This window comes from Balaenoptera physalus, assembly GCF_965194825.1.
Source record: "Balaenoptera physalus genome assembly, chromosome: 5".
Lineage (NCBI taxonomy): Eukaryota > Metazoa > Chordata > Mammalia > Artiodactyla > Balaenopteridae > Balaenoptera > Balaenoptera physalus.
Genome location: NC_138884.1, coordinates 79,060,767 through 79,078,861, shown reverse-complemented (window position 1 = coordinate 79,078,861; position 18,095 = coordinate 79,060,767). Strand labels below are relative to the sequence as shown.

The window sequence follows — 18,095 nt, the reverse complement described above, 5'->3', positions numbered from 1 at the left end:
TGATAGTTCATCAAACCCATGCCCTTCCAGGCCAGACAGAATGATCCTCAAAATATCCCCACTAATAGGTGGTCTCTTATTCAATCCTTTGGGCAATCTAACCCTTGTCTCAACCCTCACTGTTTGTTTTATATATAGCTGAATCCTTCCTGTTACCATTTACAGCCTTTTCTCTAGTTCTGATCTCAGGAGAAATGACGAACAGATGCCCACATGGCTTTTAATGGAAAGGTTCTTATTAAGTCACTGCTCATCTTTGTCCTGCCGCTGGGGGAGGTGGGGACATGGGTTACTGCTTCTTAGCTCTCTGCTTTGCTCTGCTTGGCCTGTGTTTCTGATAATGGGCACCCCGTCTTGATCTATGTGTGGACCCAGATTGTAAGTTATAATTCAGGTAGGTACAAGTGGAGTAGCCTGGTTTATTTTTTACGAATCCTACCAACAAGTGTTGGGTCCTATGCGGTGATTTGGTTTAAACACATGATATTTAAAAATTGCAAAAAATTTTTCCTAATGCCACTTAAAAATCAGGAGTGCAAAAACTGTTGTCAGTGGCCTTGATTGCTTTATTCTGATGTGACTGAGCTTTGTTGAAGCTTGTTTCCATAGTCATCCAGAATTAAAATCAGTATTTTTCTTCCCGATTTTTAATTATTTGCATGATAAGGCTCTCTTGAGTCTTCGAGGTAAATCAACAAGCATTTCCCAACTTGTACATGGGACTGAATAGTCTTCCAAAGCAACTCCAAAATTAAGTTCATGAAGAGCCTGTCATTTTAATCTATTGTTTCTCTATAGTATCTTGTTGGGAGGTAGGCAAAAAGAGAGTGCCCATTGTACAGATGGGGACCTGATCTAAAGAAGTTACCAAAGGTGACCCACTAATGTTGCAGCAAATCCTGAAGTGGAACTTGGCCTCCTAGACTTTTGCTCTCAGTTCTTTACACTAAATATTCTAAATACAAATACTTTTCAAACTGATTGCATTTCTACACACACAGGTAGATTTAAGGACACTTTTGTTTTCTTTTGTGTTCTTAATGCTGAACATTTTCTAAAATTACATCACCATCATGGGTATTTAAATAACAAACAAAACCCTGTCACAACCTCTGGGGAAATTATCTTCCACACTTCACAATTTCTGGCATTCAAGACTAAGTACCATACCCAGAACAAGCCCTGAAGATAAAGGACAAAGCCATCTTACTTACAGGTGGAAAGAATCATGGCTGCACTTGTGCGAGGAGCAAACAAAACAGCCTTCAGGTCTTCAGCGATGCTCCTGTCACAAAAACACAACTTTTAACTGAAATCATAGCTCACCCAAGACGTTTCTCACAGGCAAAGTTAACCCCACCTATTTTCCTGTTCTAAAAACCTCAGAGAAGTGTGTGAATGACAGCCCGATGGCCTATATAAGAGAAAGCTCAATAATCTACATCCAGATCTTTGAGGGTAGCTGCTATTAGTTCTTCATTCCCGAGTGCGTGGGTGACTCCAGCAAACACCATTTTCAAGAAATCACAAGATTTTGGTAAACGGGACCTTAAAAAGAGCATGAACTCAAATTGCTCTCTCTGGACAGAGAAAGAATTGGAGGCACAGATAAGATAAGGGACACCGTTAGTGGTAGAAACAGAATTAGATTGTAAGTTTTGAAGTACCACGTCTAGAATATTCTGTCCTCCTACTCAGTACTAACACTTCAGGCACCGTATGAGGAAAGTTTATTTTGCGGGGCAGGAGGGAAAACTAATCCATCCCCAGGTGACTGGGGCGTGGCCGAGAGCTACAAACACAACAACATCAACAATAAAAACGCACTTAGGAGTTTCACTTCATCCCACTGAAAAATAACCAAAAAGTAAAACCAAAGGGAACCACTGCACTGAAGACACAGCAGATTCACGTTGCCCTTCCTATTTCCTGCTTTATAGATTAAGATCTCTTTACACATTCTGGGTGGATTCTTCTATTTTTACTTCTCCTTTAGCTGTAGCTATGGTTTGATATAAAAACTTTTTTTTTTAAGCTCTAGTGAAATATTTAAAGATTTTTGAAGAAAATATTCCCAAATGTTGCCAATCTTGTTTTCCCATCAAAAGTATACGTTAACTATTAGGGCAAGGGCTATACTTTCTCCTCTCTCTTCAAAGCCACCTAGCACTTTAAACACAGTTCCTCAAGGTCAAAAGGGAAGTAAGGGATGAGGCTGGGAGGGACGGGAGGAGTCAAGGTGAGAGACGAAGGAAGGAGAAAGGTATGACAATGATAGCAGGGTACAGCTCGCATACAGCCAACCCCTTGAATGAGCTATAATTCAGTTAACAGGTGTGTATATTTCTGTGATGGGGGTACAGTTAAACGGGAAGATGAGAAGGAAGGTGGCAAACAGATTGTGACAAGGCTTAGGATAAATATTTTATTTTTTTCCATTATAAGGGGGGGACAGGGAAGGATAGAAGACAGCCTTCAGGGGATGAACTGACCAGAATGGAAAGATGATTCTCCATGGTCATATGAAGGTGCTACTCAGAGAAGCCAGCCACTGCCTGTGTCCCTTAAAAGGTCTTGATTTTCCATAAACGCAGCTTGTATAATAATTTTTTTAACCATTAAAGCACTTAGTGAGTTAAATGGTTCTAGTACCACTGCTATAATATTCAAGCCAGTGCAATCAACAAAAGAGGGTAGATGGGTCATTCACCTTGACTTTGCTTGCTCTTGCCTCTAGATCCTTAGCAGAAACATAGGGAAATAAGAAGTCACACGCAGAGGACATGCTATCCGGGTCCCAACAACCTGGCATGTGACAAAAGAAGCCACTCCCTTGTTAATGAGACTTGAAGATGGTAGAGGAAGTGGGCCTTGAGGACGTAGCTTAAAAAGAATCAAATGTAGAGGCCTCAGCTCATTCTCGGAAGCTAGAGCCATAATAAATCCTCTGGGATCCTGAGTCCTGCTCTACACAGGTTCCTTTGGGCCCCACGTGAATGGATCAGACTTCTTAGCGCTTCGAACACAAACCACAGAGATGCCTTTTTCACATCCCAAGGTCTACAGGGGGTCCTCGAGGAAACAGGCAGCCAGGGAATAATATTTGTGCTATTCTGAGGCCATGGGCACAACTTCTGGCCCGTTACTTGCTTAGGAAACCAGGGGGGTAAACTCCTGAACCCAGCATTGCCCACCTGTGAGCTGTTTCCTTGGCAACACTGTGGTTTAACCTTGCCAGCTGTTCCTGGAGAATGTTCTGTGGGATGCTGTTGACTGAGACAACTCGTCGCTGGGCGTTAAGTAGCTTCTTCACATAAGAACTACTCATGTGAACGCTACGTAGAGTGTTCACACAATGCTCCACAGCATGGGGGAGACCACGGCCCCCCAGAGCAGACGAACTCCCGAAGAAAAGCCCTGTGTCTTCCTGGGCTTTCTATGCCCACAAAACCAACAATACAGTGTGGGGCGATACACGGCCTTGCTTTCATGATGGAGACTGTCTTTCTTTTCCCTGGGCTCATGAGTAAATGAGGTTCTAACTCAGATGGTGTCCTGGTCAGAAATTATAAGGGTCAGAAACCCACTCAAATAAACTCAATTGCAGGGTCTACTATGCAGCTATAACAGACAATCTCTCTGAGGCAGGAACCCAAGTCCAACCTGGCCTCCTGAAAGCCATCTGGGAGACAGCTCAGACGCCATGCTCTCCATTTTTCCTGGCTGCTTCCTGAATTCCGCCAGAACTTGGTTTGCTCCTGGGTCTTGCGTGCAGCTGGGACAGCCTTTACGGTGAACATCATCTGACCCTTCTGCTCCAGAGCACACTTCCACATTTATGTCCAGGGGCAGATTCTTAAGACACAGAAACTGATCGATTGCCCCTAGGCTCAATTTTCCATCCAACTCCAATTAGCTGTGGATACCATGGGCAGGTCCACTTAGCCCAAACACAGCCCCTGCTGGGGGCTTAAGCTGGACAGGCACCTCAAACATGGCTACCCAAGTGAGGAGGGGGCATTAGTGATAGAAGGGTCCAGACATTTTTCTCTTCAGTGGGGAATATTCGATCCTCAAGGGAAAAGGAATTGACGGCTGTAAGGTAAAATCCCTAGTCCTAAGAGGGTTGGCTCATATATTACAGAATTAAACATTTCAATTAAAAGACAACTCATAAAATCAACTACACTCTAATAAAAATCAAATTAAAAAAAAGACGACTCATGTTTCTTATAAATATATAACTTTATATATTATATATATTTACAATATGTACAGCATACAAATATGTTTTAATGTAATACTAATGGCAGTCTTGAAAACAGATGTTTCAAAACAAAAGATGGGTACTTATCCAAGGTGGGTTCCTGATCCATCCGGAACCCATATTCTAGACAATGCCCCAGCCCAGATTTCTGCAGAAGTCACAGGGAAGAGAGGGGTGGATGGAATGTGGCTCCGATACCCTTCCCCCTCCCAATTACCCTGGCTTTCCACTGGCACCGGCTAACATGACCCCACGTACACCCCTAAAATGGGCAGACCCTGGGGCCTGGGCACAGTGCCTGGCACATAGTGGGCACTCCAGTACTTGTGGAATGAATAAAAGTGGCTGCTTTTAACCATCATGTCTAAGGCAGCATTTCCATAATCCAGAAGATTCGGTCACAGAGCTACGGCTGGTCTAGAAGCAAATGTTTTAGGTGTTTCCACTTTATAAGTAAAACAATCTACACGTTCAAGTGCTAAATAAATTAAAAGTTTGCCACAAAGTGCCATTTCTTCCTCGTGCTTTGGAATCTGGAAGCCATCACATCATCCGGTCACAGCACTTATCTTCCAAAAGTTTCTGTACATTCGACTAGTTCATCTATCGTGCGCAGCAAATCTTCAAAGGAAGGCCTTCCCTCTGGTTTCTACAATTCAAAATCAAGTAGAAGCTGTGGGTTCCAGAATCCATCCCCAAAATGATTTTTCACTGCTCCAACTCAGATAGCATTGCATACCAGAGTAAGGGACTCCTTGCTTTGGGGCCGGAACACACATGCATCTCCAAACAGGTCTAATCGATCCTGCATGTGCTGCTGCTACACTAACCTTTCTGCCACATGGCTTTGGCATCCCATTCAAGAACCTAGCAGAGATCCTAAATGCCTGCAAAATCAAGTCCTGCTAACTCGCAGGGCCCTCTATAACCTGCCCCTCCTTCAGGCCCTTGCTACCCAGTTTTATTTCCCACAGAAACCCTCACATGGGCCCTATGCTCAATCAGAACAATCTCTACCCTTGTATACACACACCAAGTTCATTACCACTACCCTACCTTTGCTCACATTGTCCCCACTCCCCCTAGCACCACTTCTTGGCCAGAAGGCCAATCAATGCTCTTGGGAGGCATTATAGCAAGTGACCAGGGCATGGGCTTTGGAGTCAGACAGGACTCTGCCTCTCTGTAGTTAAGTGGCCTTAGGCAAGCAACAACTTGATATCCTCATCCACAGAGTGGTCATAGTAAAAGTATCCACACTTTGAAGGGTTATTTCGAGAACTAAATTGAAAGCACTTAGCACAGTGCCTAGCACATCATACCTGTGAGCTAATGTTACTGTTATCTTTCAAAAGTCATTTTGGTGTCTAATCTCTTCTATGAGGTGACATTTTAAAATGGGGCGAAGGAAAACTTCCGACGACTGAGAGTAAATGACCTGAGGAAGCTGAGGCTTGGAGAAAAAAAAATTCTCTGGTGAAAGAGTAATACTTCGACAGCACTAGAGATCCACTGAAAGAACAGCTACTTCTCTGGGCTTATCCCCAGAGTCCCCAGCTCAGGCGACTGTGGCAGGAGCCCCACTTGGGAAGGGAGCGGCAGCCTGAATTGACTATCTTAATTATTAGTGTTTTCCACTTCTTCACATCTTCTTCCCATTATTCAGACTGAGTTGAGAAGACTGGCTTCCTGCTTAAGAGTTAGAAATCATATAAAACATGCGCTCATTCACTAGGCTATAAAGACCACACCGTTTGAATCGACCAAGCCCAGATCCCTGAATGTTTTAGAGATTGAAGAAAAAAGCACCCGAAAAATGTTATACCTCCTGCCAACATCTCAGCATCACCTCGTATACATATCTGGACGCCAACTTCGGCTGATGGAGTCGGTGGCCGCGAGTAACCATGGTTACCACTTCATAGTTGGTGTTTTTCTCAAAGGGCATTCTGCCTTCAGTGAATATTTCCCACATTAAGACACCTGGAAGAGGAGAAGGATTGCCAAACGATGCACTCAGTTCCTCTTCAGGGCAGAGTTGAGGGGAAATGGAGCATGGCTCTTACCAAATGACCAGATATCTGATTTGCTGCTAAAGCGGCTGTAATTAAACACCTCAGGTGGACACCACTTCACGGGAAATTTAGCACCGGAAGAACTCGTGTACTGATCATCCAGAACATACCTAGAGTAAGACACTGAGTTACGGTCTGTATTTTGTACATGTTCTTTAATTTTTCTCCCCTTTAAAATCAAAAGCACAGTTGACTGAAGTCCAACAGGCATCCGGTTGAAGCTGGCTGTTTGCCTGTGCAGCCACGCCTCTGCAATTGCCCTCTTCCTCTAAGTGCTTGAGATGGATGCACTGTGACATTCTATCTGCACTTTCACTTTTCTGTTTTTCTTTTTCATAAGGCATTGGAGGCAGCATACAATAAAAGAGTTTTGCAAACTTTCTTTTTAAGAAGCAGTTCTGTTCTTTAAACAAAAAATTTTACCCAAAGGCCCCACATGTAAAACATCTAAAGCAGAGCTGCTCTAAAGGAAGTGGTGCAAAGCGCTTGGAGCACATGTGCTTTTGCCCCCATGATTCCACAGAGCACAACTTAAAACTATAGCAAATAAAAAGAGCAAATTGCAAAATGATGTACACACATGGTGGTGTATATAGGTATATACCATTACGTCCATCCTCTATACACACACACTCAGAACAATACTATGTAATTTCTCTATGGGAGCATACTTATGTCCTTCTGGAAGGACACACACAAACTGGTAACACTGGTTACCCCTGGGGAGGATCTTAATTGGGGTGCTAAATCTGGGTTCTTCAGCCCTTTCTGTAATGTGTTCAGTATGTATTTACAAGAGGAAGGTGTTTATGTATTATAGGAACATACCAGGTTAATTTCTGCAAGCTCCATGGGAAAATATTCAAATGATTGCACAAACTTCCTTTGCTGTATAGACAAAGATGGTGACAGTGCCACCATGGGCGTCTGTCAGTCAGGGGAGTCTGAACTGAGTGTAGAATGAGTGTTTCAAAGGAGCTGATGCAAAAGTACAGGTTTTTTGAAAGCCAAACATATGAAAATCAAACCTGAAATTGGAGGCCTTGCCTGTTAGATACAGAATATCTTCACAGAAAACAAACAAAGAGCACTGGGTCCTTATTGCCCTGACAGCCAGCAGTTCTGGTCCCATTTTGGACAGCAATGGCTTTCTAACCTCCCTCGGCCCGAGTTTCCTCAGGAGTGAGACCTGGCCTGGCCTGCCTTTATAACCGTTCCTCATGCTGGCCATGGGCTGACCACCCCGACTCCCTTTTGATTCTTGAGCAGGTCAAGCTCATCCCAAATTTCAAGCTTTTGGACTCGGTGTTCTGCCACCTGGAATATTTTATCCTCAGACTTTCACCTAACTGACTACTTCCTGCCTTTTGGGTCTCTTTTCAGATATCCTGGTCTCAAAGAGGCCTTCGAGAGGCACCAGATTTGAAGTCGCTACCGTCACCCCTGCCCCGCGCCATCACTCAGTACCCGCCCGCCCCACCAGCCCCAAGTTATCGCTATCACAGGGGTCGGCAAACTTTTTCTGTAAAAGGCCAGACAAAGAGTGTTTTAGATTTTGCAGGCCTCTGTAGAGTGAAAGCAGCCAGCCAGCACATCTGTGAATGAGTCTGTGTCCTATTAACACTTTATTTATGGACACTGGCTTTTGACTTTCAGATAATTTTCACATGTTATAATATTTTTAAAGTTTTTTTTTCCCAACCATTAAACAATGTGAACACCGTGGTTGGCTCACGGGCCATACACACATAAGTGTTGGGTCAGATGTGGTCCAGAAGCCGAGGTTTGCGGACCCCTGCTCTGTCACCTCCCTCTGTGCTCTCCCCTCTTAGTGGTTCTCAGGTCTTATGTTTCTCTCGCCTCCTGAATTTAAGCTGCACGTGGGCAGGGACTCACATGGATAATGTCATCCTCTGCAAGGGTTCAATCTCTAGTGTTGTGCCTGGCACAGAGCAGGCACCTAATTTTGTATGGATGGGTGTACAGATAAATGAATGGATGAAGGAAGGAGGGAAAGAAAGGACAAATGAAATACTTTTTAAAGGACTTTTCTAACACCCTATTAAGATTACAAAAATTTAGAGAATAAAAACATTACCGATTTGCGTATTCTAAAAACTTACCCCGAACACATTTCTATCAAAACAAAAGATTCTAGAAATTTAATCCACACCAGGGAGAAAAGAAAGTAGTGTATTTAACGGGCTATACTACCACCTAGTGGAGAGAATGATTAACAATAATTAACACAATGTATACTGTGTTATTTTAATATATTTTATCTCAGGACATCTAATAGGGTTTCCTTTTTGCTTTATCAATGCAGATTATTTCCATGCTTATCAATTCTATAAGCTAATGTGAATATCAACTAAAACCATATAATGAAGTATTAAGTAATCATAATTTCTCAACAGTTTACCTGAGAAAAAGCCAAAGCTAACAGTAAAAAGACAAATTCAGCAAAGAAATCTTTCAAAATATAGATAATCTATTTTCTAACCTTATATAAAAAACACTAAGAAGCAGAAAAATCAATCTGTACAAAAATGATGGGGACTTAAAAAAAAATGATGGGTACTTCTAATGTTTTGTTAAAGGAACAAAAGATATTTCAAAATAGCTCTTAAACAGGCATCAGAGGAAGAAGTTGACACAAACTGCAAAGAAAAAGTCAAGTACTTTCAAGGGAAAGGCCACAGTCTTACATTAATTTAATCCAAAATTTATAGAAAATGTTCACATATACTCAGCCTTACCTAGCCATTCCAAAATCAGAAACTTTCACAATTCCTGCCTCATTTACTAGACAATTTCTGGCAGCCTGGAAAACAACATTATAATGGTATATTAGTTGCAAAGTTCCACAATAAAAGTAGAAAAATATAAGTTCTATTTATATTAAATTTAGTGTAACCCAGTCAACATTTGCAGAGGTGGTGTCTCTTATAAATTTATTTTTACCCCTATGGAAATGTCTTCAACATTTATATGAAAGAATGGATAGAAAGACAGGTCAAAAGTCTCATGTGCAAAAAGGCATTATTACATAATCTTTGCCAACTGTCATATCTATACAAGGACTAATAGGAGGGTCAATCAGCTTTTTGCCCACCCATTTCTATTCTTATTAAACTATCTGATTTTCTTATTGATAGTGACAACATCTCTTAAAGTCCTTAATTCAGGTTCTTACTAGGCGAGCCTTATAACACACAAGCATCAGAGTGATGGGTGAACAATCTTTTACCCAGTGGCTTTGCTCAATGATTGGTCTTCTCTAACCCAAAGAGTCAAAAGAACAGCCATGTGTAACATAGTTTGCTTTGTCATTTATGACAAATACAATTCTAGATTATTTATACTTTCTTCCCCATTCTTTAAGGTTACAAGGTTCAAGAAAATAGTTTGGAAAAAGACATAGTATTTCTCAGAAGGAAGACATGATGACAATCTTTTTACATGCTATAACCCATAGACTAAGAATGTATTTTCTTCCTTATGCTTCAGAATTTTATTCTCTGTACATGGCAAATTCCATTTACACGAGGTTATTTCCTGTTGAATGCGTTTTAAGAGTCTCTTTTAAAGTATGAGTTAATACCCGTTCCCTGGATTATCACCGTCTTCCTATAAAGATACCTTATCATGCCTTTACTTTATAGTCACCAGGATTCTTAACCCAGGAGACAGAAGCATCAAAATCTTCCCTTAAGGGATGACAAAAACCTACCCTAATGATGTCAGTATCATAGGCACAAACATATCAAAATTGCCTTCACCAAGGTGTGGTATGTGTAGAGAGGTGTAACCTGCCATACCCACGTAGACAACAGATTTCCATCAGTTTTAAAAGTCAAAAAAGAGGAAGGTGCTAAATTCACAAGTTTCAATATGACAAAGAGATGTTCTTTATCATCACTGAGCATAATAATAATAATAACTAATGTTACACATATCACGTCTTCTATTTTGCAAAGTCCTTTGCCCCAATCATAAAATGTGATCTTTAAAAGTTTTGTGAAAGAAAAGCCCAGGACTGGATGGCTTCACTGGTGAATTCCACCAAACATTTAAAGAAGAGTTAACACCAATCCTAAGTTCTCAAACTCTTCCAAAAAATTTTAAAAGGTTCACTTCCAATCTCATTTTATAAGGTCAACATTACCCTAACTCCTAAGCAAGATAAGGACACAAAAAGAAAATAAAAATACAGGCCAATATGGCTGATGAACATAGATGAAAAAATCCTCAACAAAATATTAGCAAACAGAATTCAACAGCACATTAAAAGGATCATACGCCATGATCCAGCGGTGTTTATCCCTGGGATACAAGGATGGTTTGACATAGGCAAATCAAAAACGTGATACACCACACTAACAGAAGGAAGGATAAAAATCACATGATCATCTCAACAGATACAGAAAAAGCATTTGAAAAAATTCAAAATCCTTTCACTTCATGATTAAAAACTCTCAACAAGTTAGGTATAGAAGGAATGTACCTCAACATAATAAAAGTCATATATTACAAGCGCACAGCTAACAACATACTCAATGGTGAAAAGCTAAAAGCTTTTCTTCCAAGATCAGGAACAAGACAAGGATGCCCACTCTTGTCACTTCTATTGAACATAGTACTGAAAGTCCTAGCCAGAGCAACTAGGTAAGAAAAAGAAATAAAAGGCATCCAAATTGGAATAGAAAAGTAAGATTGTCTCTGTTTGCAGATGACATGATCTTATATATAGAAAACTCTAAAGACTCCACTAAAAAACTGTTAGAAGTAATAAAAGAACTCAGTAAAGTTGCAGGATACAAACTAAACATAGAAAAATCAGTTTTGTTTCTATACGCTAACAATGAACTGAGAGAAATTAAGAAAGCAAGTGAATTTCAATAGCATCAAAAACATTAACATACATAGGTAAATTTCACCAAGCAGGTGAAAGATCTGTACACTGAAAACTGTAAGACACTAATAAAAGAAACTGAAGAAGACACAAATAAATGGCAAGATATCCTGTGTTCACAGAGTGGAAGAATTAATACTGTTAAAATGTCCATACTACCCAAAATGATCTACACATTTAATGCAACCCTATCAAAATTCCACTATATTTTTCAGAGAAATATAAAAAACAATCTAAATTTCATACAAAACTACAAAAGACCTTGAATAGCCAAAACAATCTTGAAAATGAATAAAGCTGGAGGCATCACATTTCCTGATTTTGAACTAGATTACAGAAATATAGTAATCAAAACTGTATGGCACTGGCACAGAAACAGAGACATAGACCAATGGAACAGAACAGAGAATCCAGAAATAAACCCATGTATATATGGTCAACTAATCTTTAACATGGGCACCAAGAACACACAATGGGGAAAGGATAATCTCTTCCATAAATGGTGCTGAGAAATTCAAATATCCATAGGCAAAATAATGAAATTGGACCCTACTCTTACACCATACACAAAATTAACTTGAAATTGATTAAAGACTTAAATGTAACACCTGAAAATATACAACTCCTAGAAGAAAACATAGGGGAAAAGCTCTTTGACATGGTCTTGGCAATGATTTTTTGGATCTGACACCAAAGCACAGGCAACAAAAGCAATAATAAATAACTAGGGCTATACCAAAGTAAAAAGTTTTTTCACAGCAAAGGAAACAATCAACAAAACGAAAAGGCAAACTACAGAATGGGAAAAAAAATATTTGTAAAACATGTATCTGATAAAGGGTTAATATCTAAAATATATAAGGAACTCATTCAACTCAACAGCAAAAAAGTAAACATTCGATTGAAAAATGAGCAGAGGACTGAATACACATTTTATCAAAAAAGACACACAAGGGAATTCCCTGGCGGTCCAGTGGTTAGTACTCCACACTTCCACTGCAGGGGGCACAGGTTCAATCCTAGTTGGGGAACTAAGATCCCGCATGCCGTGTGGCAAGGCCAAAAAAAAAAAAAAAAAAAACAGACATGCAAATGCAAATGGCCAATAGGTACGTGGAAAGGGGCTCAACACCACTAATCATCAGGGAAATGCAAATCAAAACCACAATGAGATATCACCTCACACCTGTCAGAACGACTACCAACAAAAACACGAGATGACAACAGCTGGCAAAAAAGAAAAGGTGGAGAGCAGAAGCAAGAAGAACTACAATCCTGTAGCCTGTGGAACAAAAACCACATTCACAGAAAGATAGACAAGATGAAAAGGCAGAGGGCTATGTACCAGATGAAGGAACAAGATAAAACCCCAGAAAAACAACTAAATGAAGTGGAGATAGGCAACCTTCCAGAAAAAGAATTCAGAATAATGATAGTGAAGATGATCCAGGACCTCGGAATAAGAATGGAGGCAAAGATTGAGAAGATGCAAGAAATGATTAACAAAGACCTAGAAGAATTAAAGAACAAACAAACAGAGATGACCAATACAATAACTGAAATGAAAACTACACTAGAAGGAATCAATAGCAGAATAACTGAGGCAGAAGAACGGATAAGTGACCTAGAAGACAGACTAGTGGAATTCACTGCTGCGGAACAGACTAAAGAAAAAAGAATGAAAAAAAATGAAGACAGCCTAAGAGACCTCTGAGACAACATTAAATGCAACAACATTTGCATTATAGGGGTCCCAGAAGGAGAAGAGAGAGAGAAAGGACCAGAGAAAATATTTGAAGAGATTATAGTCAAAAACTTCCCTAACATGGGAAAGGAAATAGCCACCCAAGTCCAGGAAGTGCAGCGAGTCCCATACAGGATAAACCCAAGGAGAAACATGCCAAGACACACAGTAATCAAATTGGCAAAAATTAAAGACAAAGAAAAATTATTGAAAGCAACAAGGGAAAAACGACAAATAACACACAAGGGAACTCCCACAAAGTTAACAGCTGATTTCTCAGCAGAAACTCTACAAGCCAGAAGGGAGTGGCATGATATACTTAAAGTGATGAAAGGGAAGAACCTACAACCAAGATTACTCTACCCAGCAAGGATCTCATCCAGATTCGATGGAGAAATCAAAAGCTTTACAGACAAGTAAGAGAATTCAGCACCACCAAACCAGCTCTACAACAAATGCTAAAGGAACTTCTCTAAGTGGGAAACACAAGAGAAGAAAAGGACCTACAAAAGCAAACCCAAAACAATTAAGAAAATGGTCATAGGAACATACATATCGATAACCACCTTAAACGTGAATGGATTAAATGCTCCAAACAAAAGACATAGACTGGCTGAATGGATACAAAAACAAGACCCACCCATATGCTGTCTAAAAGAGACCCACTTCAGACCTAGGGACACAAACAGACTGAAAGTGAGGGGATGGAAAAGGATATTCCATGCAAATGGAAATCAAAATAAAGCTGGAATAGCAATCCTCATATCAGATAAAATAGATTATAAAATAAAGAATGTTATAAGAGAAAAGGAAGGACACTACATAATGATCAAGGGGTCAATCCAAGAAGATATAACAATTATAAATATATATGTACCCAATGTAGGAGCACCTCAATACATAAGGCAACTGCTAACAGCTATAAAAGAGGAAATCGACAGTAACACAGTAATAGTGGGGGACTTTAACACCTCACTTACACCAATGGACAGATCATCCAGAATGAAAATAAATAAGGAAAAGGAAGCTTTAAATGACACAATAGACCAGAGAGATTTAACTGATATTTATAGGACATTCCATCCAAAAACAGCAAATTACACGTTCTTCTCAAGTGCACACGGAATATTCTCCAGGATAGATCACGTCTTGGGTCACAAATCAAGCCTCAGTAAATTTAAGAAAGTTGAAATCATATCAAGCATCTCTTCTGACCACAATGCTATGAGATTAGAAATGAATTACAGGGAAAAAATGTAAAAAACACAAACACATGGAGGCTAAACAATACATTACTAAATAACCAAGAGATCACTGAAGAAATCAAAGAGGAAATCAAAAAATACCTAGAGACAAATGACAATGAAAACACGACGATCCAAACCCTATGGGATACAGCAAAAGAGTTCTAGGAGGGAAGTTTATAGCTACACAAGCCTACCTCAAGAAACAAGAAAAATCTCAAATAAACAATCTAACCTTACACCTAAAGGAACTAGAGAAAGAAGAACAAACAAAACCCAAAGTTAGCAGAAGGAAAGAAATCATAAAGATCAGAGCAGAAATAAATGAAATAGAAACAAAGAAAACAATAGCAAAGATCAATAACTCATAAAAGTGCTAACAAAAGATCAAGATGAAAAAAAAATTAATTACATGGGACTGAGTGAACTGATGAGGATGATTATAATTTTTGTGACTTTCTGTTTGAATTAAAAAAAAAAAATCCCACAAGGACTCAGAGGCAAAGAATATACAAATCAATTTTCACTGCAAAGTAAAGGAGCTGCTACAGTGGAGGATTACTGGACTGAATGTCAATATTATGACATAGTATGAGTGTGTTTCATGTTTGGTAATTGCAATCATTGTTGCTTTTGTTGTGGTCATCCATGTACAATGCTTGACGTCAGTCTATTTATCTCTTGTAAAAATAAAATACAGTGTGAGTGTGTGTGGGGAAAAAAAAAAAAAGAGGGAGAGGACTGAAATCAATAAAATTAGAAATGAAAAAGAAGTTACAACAGACACCGCAGAAATACAAAGCATCCTAAGAGACTACTACAAGCAACTCTATGCCAATAAAATGGACAACCTGGAAGAAATGGACAAATTCTTAGAAAGGTATAACCTTCCAAGACTGAACCAGGAAGAAACAGAACTATAAACAGACCAATCACAAGTAATGAAATTGAAACTGTGATTGAAAATCTTCCAACAAACAAAAGTCCATGACTAGATGGCTTCACAGGTGAATTCTATCAAACATTTAGAGAAGAGCTAACACCCATCTTTCTCAAACTCTTCCAAAAAACTGCAGAGGAAGGAATACTCCCAAATTCATTCTATGAGGCCACCATCACCCTGATACCAAAACCAGACAAAGATACTACAAAAAAAGAAAATTACAGATCAATATCACTGATGAATATGGATGCAAAAATCCTCAACAAAATACTAGCAAACAGAATCCAGCAACACTTTAAAAGGATCATACACCATGATCAAGTGGGATTTACCCCAGGGATGCAAGGATTCTTCAATATATGCAAATCAATCCATGTGATACACCATATTAACAAATTGAAGAATAAAAACCATATGATCATCTCAATAGATGCAGAAAAAGCTTTTGACAAAATTCAACACCCATTTATGATAAAAACTCTCCAGAAAGTGGGCATAGAGGGAACCTACCTCAACATAATAAAGGCCATATACAACAAACCCACAGCAAACATCATTCTCAGTGGTGAAAAGGTGAAAGCATTTCCTCTAAGATCAGGAATAAGACAAGGATGTCCACTCTCGCCACTATTATTCAACATAGTTTTGGAAGTCCTAGCCATGGCAATCAGAGAAGAAAAAGAAATAAAAGGAATACCAATTGGAAAAGAAGAAGTAAAACTGTCACTGTTTGCGGATGACATGATACTATACATAGAGAATCCTAAAGATGCTGCCAGAAAACTACTAGAGCTAATCAATGAATTTGGTAAAGTTGCAGGATGCAAAATTAATGCACAGAAATCTCTTGCATTCCTATACACTAATGATAAAAATTTGAAAGAGAAATTAAGGAAACACTCCCATTTACCACTGCAACAAAAGGAATAAAATACCTAGGAATAAACCTACTTAGGGAGACAAAAGAGCTGTATGAAGAAAACTATAAGACACTGATGAAAGAAATTAAAGATGATACCAACAGATGGAGAGATATACCATGTTCTTGGATTGGAAGAATCAATATTGTGAAAATGACTGTACCACCCAAAGCAATCTACAGATTCAATGCAATCTCTATCAAATTACCAATGGCATTTTTTACGGAACTAGAACAAAAAATCTTAAAATTTGTATGGAGACACAAAAGACCCCGAATAGCCAAAGCAGTCTTAAAGGAAAAAAACGGAGCTGGAGGAATCAGACTTCCTGACTTCAGACTATACTACAAAGCTACAGTAATCAAGACAATATGGTACTGGCAGAAAAACAGAAACATAGATCAATGGAACAAGATAGAAAGCCCAGAGATAAACCCACAGACATATGGTCAACTAATCTGTGACAAAGGAGGCAAGGATATACAATGGAGAAAAGACAGTCACTTCAATAAGTGGTGCTGGGAAAACTGGACAGCTACATGTAAAAGAATGAATTTAGAACACTCCCTAACACCATACACAAAGATAAACTCAAAATGGATTCGAGAACTAAATGTAAGACTGGACACTATAAAACTCTTAGAGGAAAACATAGGAAGAACACACTTTGACATAAGTCACAGCAAGAACTTTTTTGATCCACCTCCTAGAGTAATGGAAATAAAACCAAAAATAAACAAATGGGACCTAATGAAACTCAAAAGCTTTTGCACAGCAAAGGAAACCATAAACAAGATGAAAAGACAATCCTCAGTATGGGAGAAAATATTTGCAAACGAATCAATGGACAAAGGATTAATCTCCAAAATATATAAACAGCTCATGCAGCTCAATACTAGAGAAACAAACAACCCAATCCAAAAATGGGCAGAAGAACTAAATAGACATTTCTCCAAAGAAGACATACAGATGGCCAAGAAGCACATGAAAAGCTGCTCAACATCACTAATTATTAGAGAAATGCAAATCAAACAACAATGAGGTATCACCTCACACTAGTTAGAATGGGCATCATCAGAAAATCTACAAACAACAAATGCTGGAGAGGGTGTGGAGAAAAGGGAACCCTCTTGCACTGTTGGTGGGAATGTAAATTGATACAGCCACTATGGAGAACAGTATGGAGGTTCCTTAAAAAACTAAAAATAGAATTACCATATGATCCATCAATCCCACTACTGGGCATATACCCAGAGAAAACCATAATTCAAAAAGACACATGCACCCCAATGTTCAATGCAGCACTATTTACAATAGCCAGGTCATGGAAGCAACCTAAATGTCCATCGACAGACGAATGGATGAAGAAGATGTGGTACATATATACAATGGAATATTACTCAGCCATAAAAAGGAGCGAAATTGAGTCATATGTTGAGACGTGGATGGATCTAGAGACTGTCATACAGAGTGAAGTAAGTCAGAAAGAGAAAAACAAATCTCATATATTAATGCATGTATGTGGAACCTAGAAAAACGGTACAGATGAACCTGTTTGCAGGGCAGAAGTTGAGACACAGATGCAGAGAACAAACGTATGGACACCAAGGGGGGAAAGCCATGGGGGGGTGGGGGTGGTGGTGTGCTGAATTAGGCGATTGGGATTGACATGTATGCACTGATGTGTATAAAACTGATGACTAATAAGAACCTGCTGTATAAAAAATAAATAAAACAAAATTCAGAAATTAAAAAAATAAACAACTAATACTAAACTTTCTTTGGGTTATTTTTATGGAAATATGTTAATATAAATGTTTCAGACATTACATGAAATTCCTAAAAATCTTATATGTTCTGTTATAATGTTATAAGTCATAATTCTAGTTATTACTTTAAAATGTATATCTCAGAAATAACAAAAAAAGAAAAGGTGGAGAAAGAGGAACCCTTGTATACTGTTGGTGGGAATGCAAATTGGCATGGC

The 18,095-nt window shown here is 39.1% G+C and overlaps 2 protein-coding genes across 9 annotated transcripts in view; both read right to left on the bottom strand.

The window, feature by feature from the left end:
- Window positions 1-3,991, bottom strand: part of TXK (TXK tyrosine kinase) — a 67,279-nt gene extending 63,288 nt beyond the window's left edge. The window contains exon 1 of the mRNA XM_082462486.1: window positions 1,215-3,991. Within this exon, the coding sequence (XP_082318612.1) occupies window positions 1,215-1,230 (16 nt within the window). The 5' untranslated portion in view covers window positions 1,231-3,991. The remainder of the gene's footprint in view (window positions 1-1,214) is intronic.
- Window positions 3,992-4,144: 153 nt separating this feature from the next.
- Window positions 4,145-18,095, bottom strand: part of TEC (tec protein tyrosine kinase) — a 142,579-nt gene continuing 128,628 nt past the window's right edge. For 2 of the 8 annotated variants that reach the window (XM_082462473.1, XM_082462477.1), the window contains 4 exons: window positions 9,102-9,166; window positions 6,334-6,452; window positions 6,093-6,250; window positions 4,218-4,916 (listed from right to left, as the gene is read on the bottom strand). In XM_082462473.1, the coding sequence (XP_082318599.1) occupies window positions 4,833-4,916; window positions 6,093-6,250; window positions 6,334-6,452; window positions 9,102-9,166 (426 nt within the window). In that variant the 3' untranslated portion in view covers window positions 4,218-4,832. Of the gene's footprint in view, window positions 4,917-6,092; window positions 6,251-6,297; window positions 6,453-9,101; window positions 9,167-18,095 lie in introns of those variants that run through there. The other 6 variants (XM_082462476.1, XM_082462475.1, XM_082462474.1 and 3 more) reach the window with 5 other exon arrangements.